Below are 10,512 nucleotides of genomic sequence, written 5' to 3'. Positions count from 1 at the left end.
TATACGAAAAAATCTATATTTTAATTTTATAGCTAATTTGATTGTTTAATTTATTTTAATAATATAAAATTAAACAAATTCGATGGATGAGATATAAATTGTTATCAAATCTTTATTATTAGAATCACTAATTGTCATACATATATTAGTCGTATTTGGTAATTCCGTAGCTTTTATTTAAGAAAAGAAAAGAAAATTGTAATTGTACACTTTAATTAATTTTATGATTAGTTTAATGAAAAGTATAATATATACTTAATAGGACAAACATATTTTCTAAGGATTCTGAATTTCATTCTGATGATGACATGTAGCAACACTTAAAGGTTGTAATGTTTCTTAATTAATATATAAGGGATACTCCCTCCGTTCCAAAAAGATGTTTTTAGTATTTTTACACATATTAAGAAAACACATTTAATTACCATAATAAATCCATTATTTTTTGTAATTTTCAATTTTTAATAACTTTTAACCAATAGTAATTCAATAAAGTCAATTAATTTTCTTGAAATTTACAATGATTTCATAGAAAACACAAAAATTACATCTTTGTGAAACAAATTTTTTTTAAAAAAAAAAATCTATCTTAGGCGTTGAATGGTGACCAAGGAACGAAAGTGAACACTGAATTCCTTATCATTCCTAAAAAAAAATCACCATTCACAAGAAATAGTTTTTCCTTCTTATTCCTCTCCATTCTTTTTTTGTAGAGAAATATTGAACAAAAGCATTTCTTGTTAAATTTGATAAGGAACCAGCATTCCTTTTTATTCCTGCAATTTTATTCCTATACGTTCATTTCTTATTCATTTTTCGTGTTCCCAAAAAAGTCACCAGTGAGGGCCTTAGTGAAACGGATGGAATATAATATAAGCATTCGTTTGTGCATAGGAGCACACATCTGAATTAGTAAGTAACTAGTGTTACTGCCCATGCTACGCATGGATTAATTTTACTGTCTCTTAATTAATCATGTATACTTTTCAGTAAGAATAAGTTTTTCTTTTGTCAAATATTGTATGAACCTAAATAACAGTGTCTCAAATTTCAAAATTGTAAAGAGGATGGGGAAGGGTGTAAAACAATAATTCTTTAGTATAGAAGCAATAATGTAATTATTATCCAAGTATATAATTAAATATATATTTAAATACTGAAAAGTAAAAAAAAAAATTGTTTTTATAAATACTGAAAAGTAAAAAAAATATTGTTTACCTGAAATTCTGAATGGTCAAATGGTTTGCAACTCTATTTAATTCTCTATCTAATCCATCTGTCTCCAACTTCCCCCAACTTAAGCTCTAGAACATACTTCATCCAAACTTGTCTTTCATTGCTTAGATCTTCTTCTTCTCGTACATGTCTGCAGCAAACTGAAATAATAATAAAAAACTGAACAATACAAAGATTGATGCTTGATTTTCTGTTTACCTGTGAATTCTAGAAATTTTGGTTTTAGTGGCTCGTAAAGCGGCTGAAAGCATGAATTGGATTGTGGCTCGTAAACATCAAAATTGAACACTTCAGAAAAATGGTTTTAGTGAAGCTTATAAAGAAATTTGTTGATGTTTGTGTGAAACGAAGAGCGCTTTGTAAAAAAAAATATGTTGATGAAATGATTTTAAAGTTCACTTGAATTAGGTGTAAGCAGTTTATGTGAAAAAGTGGTGATCGTGGTTTTGATTGAGAAAAGGTTAAACAGATACATTTTAACTTTTTTTCTCTTTTTTTCTAACTAATTCTAAACATTAACCGTAGACACATAATTTGAATTACATAAAAAAAAGAATTTAAATTATATAAAAGAGAAATTAAGTGGAGTCAGACTTTTTCATTTTATTTTATTTAAAAACAAATTCCATGTGTCGGTTTTTGATTCGCCAAGTGACTTGTGCTTTAGTATATAAGGGATACAAATACTGTCATCATCATTATTTTGAGATTGATTACACTTAAAATACACTGTAGCTTTGGACCTAGGTAATATTGATTCTCTTTTTCTCTATTCGTGTTTTTGTTATGGACTATATCTAAGCTACAGTATTTATAGGTAGAGACAAAAAGGCTAAACTCCAAAGAAACAACTTCAAATTGTCAGAAATAAGTGGACCCAGTAATCGAAGGAGCAATAAAAAAGGAATGATACTTTAGCATATTTTCAGTAAAGATATAATGATGGAATTTTAAATAAAAATTTTAAAAGAAAAGAGAAAGAATGACAAGATTGTGTAATTTGAATTTTTGAGATATTCATGAAATTTTCTTTTACATAAGTATTTTATTATTGTCTTTGTTTTTCTCTTAAATCAAATTTAATTAGGGCAATTTACTAAAATGATTCAATAAATACATCCAAATTCAATCAAATGTAAAAGTAACCTAAGAAGATAGTGAAATTACAGTTATGTTTTATAATAGAACAAAAAAATTATTGATAATTTTACTGTTATAATCATAAGAATTATTCGCAAGACAATGAAATATTATACGAGAAGATTTTTCAAGAATTCAACTCATGATTTTAATCTTAAAATTAATTTATAAAATTCTGAAAAAAAAATTTTGATGGAAAATAAATTGAAATCTTATAAATTTTACATTTCTAATCTCTTTGAATTTAAAGACAACAAACATATATGAATTTCTCATCTCTTTGTAAATTATTGGGTTACATTTATATTTGGATATATATTGATTTCACTAGAGAAGACTTCTCTAGAAATTTTCTATGACAATTATGTTAATTTTCCAATTGACCAAATTTTTGTAGAAATTTAACTTTTATAGAAAACTTCTATAAAAATATGTTGTGAGCATGCTCACTGAGAATTTTTTTTTTAGTAGCAAAGTATCTGCGTGGACTATTTTTTGCAATTTGCCATGTTTGATTTTATTAGTGAAAACTTCTGGAGAAGTTTTCTAAAAATGTATGCTCTCAAAACCAATGGGTTGACCAAAATCTTGGAATAAAAATAGAACATACTTATGTGTACCAAGAATAAAAATATCCAATATAGGAGTTTTTGATACTCACTCGCTATTGACCAAGAATAATAAAACACGAGTAATAATAAACATGCGTAACTCTAATGAAAATGTAATATTGAAATCCAAAATTTTAAGTATTTAGGATGAAATGAGAGAGTATATTTAAGATAAACAGATGTGTGTGTGTGTAAGAAATAAAATAAGAAAATGTATAAATTGTTTTCTAGTGCATTTAAAGCTTGATTGTGGTTGTTTACAGTGGTTGGTGGTATTGATAACTACATTATCATAAATAGGTGAAGAAGACGAAGATGTTTGAATAATAATAACATTTTTTAAAAAATAATAATAAATAATGACATTTTCGTGAATTAGTTAAAATTTTAGGATGAGCAATAAGGCAAAAAAAATGTGTTTCACCATAAATTTTAGGTCATCTAAAAAATATTCATTCAATTATTATATTTTAAATATGTATATTTTATATATGAGATATTTGAAAGGGTGTTTTACCACCCAACGTAAATGCTCTTATGATTGTGGTTTCAGAAAAGAACAAAACTTAGGTTCATCTTAGGGGGTAAACTTTTAAATTCACCTCACGTTTTAAAAACAATCAAAGTGACACATATATTATTAATTAAAAAAACATTAAATTAAATAAAAAATAGTTACAAAAAATAAAAACGCTAATTTTAGCGACTTTATCGCTTCCAGCGAAACCCTAAACCCTAAATCTTAAATTCTAAATCATATACCCTAAATTCTAAATCCAAATCCAAACTCCTAAACCCAAACCCTATACCCTTATCATAGATCCTAAATCTAAATTATATATCTTAAACCTAAAAAAATAGACTATAAATTTAAACCCTATACCCAAGTCTTAGACCACAAACTCAAACCGTAAACTTTAACCCAAACCCTATAATATCTAAGTTTGAGGTTTAGGTTTAAAGTTTACCTTTTGAGTTTAGGTCTAGGATTTGGGTTTAGGGTATAGGTTTTAGGTTTAGACCCCTTTTTTTTTTTTTTTTTTTGCTGTCGAAAGCTTGACGAAACCCGTCGTACCTAGTTTATTTTCTTTTGAATAAAAGGAAACCCATTATTACTTCTTACGACCAAATGAGATATATTATTTTCTCATTATATTATAGTCCAACTTCAACCCTCTCATACAAAGCAATTTGGCACGTTCATATCATCACGGACGACGATAATGAAAACAAAAATATAAAGAAAACAAAAAACTTAAAAATTCCTTTGGTCTATATAAAGAGGACTCAATAGTTTTAACGTACTTCATCACTTCCTCACTAACCAAACCTCAAGATGGGGATTCTTCACAAACAAAACCTCTCCTTTTTGATACTTCTCCTCCTTGGTTTCTGCGCCGTCTCTTACGCTTGTGACTGCAGTGACCCTCCAAAATCATCTCCACACCCCGTTAAACCTCCCAAACATCCCATTAAACCGCCTAAACCACCCACTGTCAAGCCACCACAACACACTCCAAAACCACCCGCCGTCAAACCACCTCATCACACTCCAAAACCACCTCATCACACTCCAAAACCACCCACCGTTAAGCCACCTCATCACACCCCAAAACTACCTCCTCACACTCCCAAACCACCCACCGTCAAGCCACCTCATCACACCCCAAAGCCGCCCACCGTCAAGCCTCCAGCTCCGTACACTCCATCCCCTCCACCTTACACTCCAAAACCGCCCACCGTCAAGCCACCACCTCCGTACACTCCATCTCCTACGCCTTCTCCTCCACCGCCAACTCCAACCCCACCAGTCGTAACCCCGCCACCACCGCCAACTCCAACCCCAGAGACGCCATGTCCGCCACCGCCTCCTCCACCAACTCCGTGTCCTCCTCCACCTCCGGCACCAACGCCTGAACCGGAGACGTGCTCCATCGACGCACTGAAGCTAGGCGCGTGTGTGGACGTGCTTGGCGGCTTGATTCACATCGGACTAGGAAAAAGCTATGCAAAGGCAACTTGTTGCCCAGTTCTTGGCGGTTTAGTGGGTCTTGACGCAGCGGTCTGTCTTTGCACCACCATTAGAGCGAAGCTTCTCAACATCGACCTCATTATTCCCATTGCTCTTGAGCTTCTCGTCGACTGTGGCAAGACTCCACCTCGTGACTTCAAGTGTCCTGCTCCACAGAAAAAGACTTCTCTCTTGGCTTGATCTCTTTGTGTTTCTTTTGATACAGTGAAAAATGGTGAGATCTCAAGATCTAGGTTCTTCTGATGTTTTACGATTGGGGAAACATGGATTAAGAAGGATTTATTTTTTGTTATTGATCTAAGTTAAAAAGAAAACTTTATGTAATTGTAAGGTGATTGTTTGAATAATGCTATTTGAATTTTAAATTTTAAGGGGAGTGTAATGAAAGAGTCATTCAATATCAACATATGTCTTTTAAACTTTTCAACTACAAAGCTAAAGAAAAATGTTAAGGCTAGTAAAATGTTGAGAACAAAGGTAAAACAATCTCGTCGAAATCAAAAGAACTAGAGAGAAACTCAGTTGCTAAATATTTGGTTTATGGTTTGTACATATATTGATTGTATGAATGAATATTTTACAATTTCTTAGATTTGTATCTTTACAGCTTAAGAAATCTGATATTTTTTTTACCTTTATAAAAACCTTTTTATCTACTAAGATCGGATTCCTAATCTTAACAGTTATATCGGTAATGCTAAAACCGTAAACAGCTGCCGTTTATCCAAAACTAGAATTTGACCTGCACGTTCGTGCGGATATATTTTTATTTTATAAATGTATACATTTAACATTATCATAAACATTTTAAATATATGATTTTTTAGTGTTATATATTGTGTAAGTATATAATTATATTGTTTAGGTTTTTTATTCATCATTATTAATATATAATCATTTGTTTTATATTTTTTACTTTGTTTTAGACACCATTGTGGAATGATAAAAAAACACGCAATAAACCATACTTGTAATGAAAAACATAGAGATATCAGTAGGTGCCACAACATAAAATATATAAAAAAGACCACTCTCAATAAATTTGTAGTTAAAATAGACTTTTGATTAATATCTTTTGAATTATTATTTTTTTCTGATATCCTATTTTGTAAATAACGCATGAACTAAAAGTTTGCTATGACTATTATATTTTGTATATAATCATTTTAGATAATATATTGTTGTGAGTTTCAAATTAATTAAATAATATATAGTTGTAGATATAAAAGTTTAACATATGATAATATTCTTTGTATAAAATATACATACTTTATGAATTTTAACCCTTTTTAACGGTGAATAATAGTTTATTTTATTTATTTAAATGAAAGAAATGATAGTTTATTTTATTTATTTAAATGAAAGAATTTTAAAATAAAATAGTTTAATTTACCAATTTTATATAGTTTTATTTATTTATTCATATAGTACTTCTATTTTATATAATACATTATAAAATTTATAAAAATAGGAAATAATTTTATTTTTTTGTTTTATAATAAAAAAATAATTAATAGTAATGTATAATCATATTATATTACTAATTACAAAATTAATTATTGTATGATTTTAAAAAATACTTAAAACTTTTAATAAGATTTGGGTAGATATTTTCTCATCAAATTTGTTATAATTAAAAATAAAATTTAAATATATATTTTTTCAACAGATTTGTTAGACTAGGAATAATTATTATGTCATATTAAATAATTAATCAAATGGTCATGCTAAGACTTTTAAATAGTAGATAAAAATTAGGACCCTAAATTAATAGATTAGATGCTACTTTTTTATTTTTCCAACAAAAACACACACACACACACACGTTTGTTAAGGGAAAATATAACTTCGTCTGAAATCAAAATGGAAAAATTTCTCGAAACTGATGGTTAGGGTTGGGTTCACCCTTGTAATAAACTGTCAAATTTATCTCATCTCTTATCACCAATCAAAGTACCATGTAGAATTAATTAAAAAAATGCTGACATTAACGTCGATCGTTAACAAAATTCTAAACACTGAATTCTAAACTGTAAACCTAAACTCTAACGTCGGCGGCGCTAACTCATTTCGTTAAAGTTTAGGGTTTATAAGGCTTAGGTTTTAGGTTTAGGGTTTATATTTTAAATTTAGTATTTAAGGTTTAGAGTTAAATGTTTTGCTGATGGTGTTAATGTTAACGAAGCTATTTTACTTTTTTGGAAAAATTAATATTTTTTATTATTTGTATATAGCACTTTGATTGGTGATCAATGGTGAGGTGAAAATTGATAGTACCATAGAGGTGAATCTAAGTATTGTTTGTTCCCAAACTATACTCGATAACTCTTGCATTGAGGACTCGACCGTCTGTTGGGTTTGAGTTAGATTTTATTTTTGTGTGGTGTAAATATTAGGGAGATATATAAAGTAAGGTTGTCTTAAATATTATAATATTTTTTTGTCAATGAATATGATAATATTGCTATTAAAAAATATTCTTAATTTGATTAATAAAATATTTCTCTCATTTCATTCTGCCTTACGCTCCTCTTGCGAAAAAGTATCTAAATTTTGTTAAAAGGACAAACACTACGCAATGGTCATTACTCAATGTGTACATGTGTTGTGTCCTTCACCCATACTACGTCAGTCAAACAGGCATATATATTGATACATAAGTGCATTCATATAATCATTCATATGTAGAAAACAACAAAAACATTATGGTCCTTTGGGCTTCTTTTAAGATTCCAGACGTACAAGTTACTAAGTGTTCGTGTCGCAGAGAATGTGGTGATCAACATATATATACAGCCATCGACGTTTCTACTTACTTACCTTACGGTCTCGGGTCTCCTAAGAAAAGATCGAAACGTTTATGTATATGTTGATCACCACATTAAAAAGTGTCTTATTTTTATTGTTTTATATTATATTAAAAGTGTTATTTTTATTTTTTGAACATGGTGTTTTAGACATCCATGAAAACAGTGGACAATAGACATAATTAGACGTTAATAAACAGGGGCATGTGGTTCAATGGTGATTAACCTAGGCCTGGGCATTCGGGTCGCCGGGTCGGGTTCGGATCGGGTCCTTTCGGGTCCGGGTCTTTCGGGTCTAAGAGTTTAGGATCCGATAGGGTAATTTCAAATTCTCGGTTCCGGATCGGTTCGGATCGTGCCGGGTCCGGGTCGGGTCGGGTCTTAGATAGTTAGACCCATTCGGGTAATTAGAATTTATCGGTTCGGATACGGTTCGGTTTCGGGTCGGGTTCGATTCGGGTTTGATCTAAAAAAGACCTAAAAATACAAAAAAATATCTGAAAATATTTATATATCCTAAAATATTCAAAATTTTATTCAAAATTTGTGTTTTTATTATATTAAAATGTGTATATATACTAAACTATGCGAGATACAATAACAATTTGTTGTCTCCTAGTGGTTGACCCCCATGTTCTCTTGACAAATAACCCGTCTTCGATTCTCCCTTGATGCATTTTATTTAATTTACATTATTAATTCGGGTACCCATCGGGTTTCGCGTTTGGGTCGGATCGGGTCCAAGACCCGCGGGTCCTCTGCAACAAGACCCGATAGGGTAATTTGATCGGGTCGGTTCCTACCCGGACCGGATTTTTTCGGATCGGTTTCGGGTCGGGTCTTCGGGTCCGGGTAAAATGCCCGGGCCTAGATTAACCTGAGGGCGAAACCCAATACAGTGAAACCACTAGGGTTCGAGTCCAGGCCATTGGAAAATTAAAATTTTGGTATCACTATGGACATGAGACCGACACGTGGGCCGAAAACGTAGACTGTTAACATGCGGCTTTAGCTAGTTTCCGAAGGCAGGATACTTCTTTATAATTCAAAAAAAAAATTAGATGTTAATAACACAACAAAACATGTATAGACCATGGACAGTACAAGCTTGACATTTGAGAAGCTAGAGCTTGAGGTATTTCTGACTACATCAGGGAATGAGAGTACAAGTCCACCCGCCAGAGTCCTTTACTAAGCTTTTAGTGAATGGCGTGACACAACGAGCTGGGGAAACTTCCTAAGCTCGAAAACTGCCCACAAAGTGTTGTAGTTCACCATTTGGTTTCTTTTCCCTTGGATTTGAAGATATCATGATTATCATCTCAGAATCAATTAATACTCTTGTTATGTCATGATATTGACGACCTTTATGCCATCTGTTTATTTATATGCTGTCATGAATAGAATCTGGACCTTTTTATTTTTGCATTCTTGTGTTGTTTTTTCTCCCGTGAATCAGTTTCATCATGATAAAATGCATTTTTTATTTGTGATGTGATAAGAAAGCCTAGAGTGGTCGTTACTTTTTGTCAAAGCTTTTATTTTGCTCTGCTTTTGGAATAAAGTTTTAGAAGTTCTTCAATAAGAGAATGTAGGAGTAATCAATCACCAATGGACCCCCATTACAAAGCCCACATTATAAGTAACGGGTTGTTCCAAGTGTTTAATGGCTCATCAAATCAGAATCTCTTCAAAGCTTCGCACCACGTTGTTTAATAAAAAAGTCTTGGGTCAAGATGTCCGTTTATTAACGGTGAGAATCTTACCGCTCATAGCGTTTGGTTTGAGCGCCAAATGGATTTTCATTGCTAAAAATGTTGGAAGTGGCCGCCTTACTTTTGGGCTAGTCTTACGAGTAAATGACAATATGCCATTTTGTCGCATGTGAAAAAGTTAATTAACTGTAAAAACGTGTAAATAATGTATGAACAAGTAATTTGATATGTAAACATTTTCACAATTTTTGTTTTTGGTATGATTGTTATTTTCAGATCCGGACCCGAGAGTGTGATATATGTAAAGATATAAAATTTTGGTAGATCTGATATTTTTATCCAATTTTGAATGCTAAAAGGACATATAAATATAGTAGATTTGATCAGAATAAATTATTGTTACTAATTGCAGAAAGCTTCTCATTAAATATTATTTTAGCTTTGTTAAATAAATTATGTGGAATTTTATTTTCATCAGTTACTGATATTATCATTTTATTTTTCAAGTTAATAAGAAAAAGAGATTAGTTTTAAACTAATAATTTTATGAACAAGATGAGTATAGAAATAATTATCTCAGTTTAGAAAAAAAGAAAATATTTTCGTTTTCAGTAAAAATATGTTGGATCAAAAATTTTTTTTTTTAACACATATAAAATATGCAAAAGCTAATAAAATCACATGCCTACTATACAAATATACTAAAAAGTCACATGTTTTGTCATATTTAAATGACAAAGATATTAGTGACAAAAAAAAAATGACAAAGATAAAAACTCTTGAGAAGTGTTTTAATAAGTGTTACTATTCAAAGTATTTTCATTATTTTGTCTTTTAATTATCATTTTAATATTATTTTCTATTTTTTACTGTTGAATTTTTCTATAAAACCCAATGAAAGAAAACTAGAAAAAAATATGAGGAAGAAATATGATAAGTAAAACATTTTGAGAAATGTATTAAAAGGAATT

The 10,512-nt window shown here is 30.5% G+C and overlaps 1 protein-coding gene across 1 annotated transcript; it reads left to right on the top strand.

The window, feature by feature from the left end:
* The first annotated feature begins 4,011 nt into the window (after positions 1–4,011).
* LOC103871056 (36.4 kDa proline-rich protein) lies at positions 4,012–5,390 on the top strand. The gene has a single exon (XM_009149279.3). It carries the CDS (start codon positions 4,324–4,326, stop codon positions 5,197–5,199), a length of 876 nt encoding a protein of 291 aa, XP_009147527.2. The 5' UTR covers positions 4,012–4,323; the 3' UTR covers positions 5,200–5,390.
* Positions 5,391–10,512: the final 5,122 nt, after the last annotated feature.

Source organism: Brassica rapa, chromosome A01, assembly GCF_000309985.2.
Source record: "Brassica rapa cultivar Chiifu-401-42 chromosome A01, CAAS_Brap_v3.01, whole genome shotgun sequence".
In the NCBI taxonomy this organism is placed as follows: domain Eukaryota; kingdom Viridiplantae; phylum Streptophyta; class Magnoliopsida; order Brassicales; family Brassicaceae; genus Brassica; species Brassica rapa.
This window is presented reverse-complemented; position numbering and strand designations above follow the sequence as displayed.

Coding starts and splice junctions, on each gene's coding strand:
- LOC103871056 (XM_009149279.3), top strand. CDS start 4,324: ATGGGGATTCTTCACAAACAAAACCTCTCCTTTTTGATACTTCTCCTC.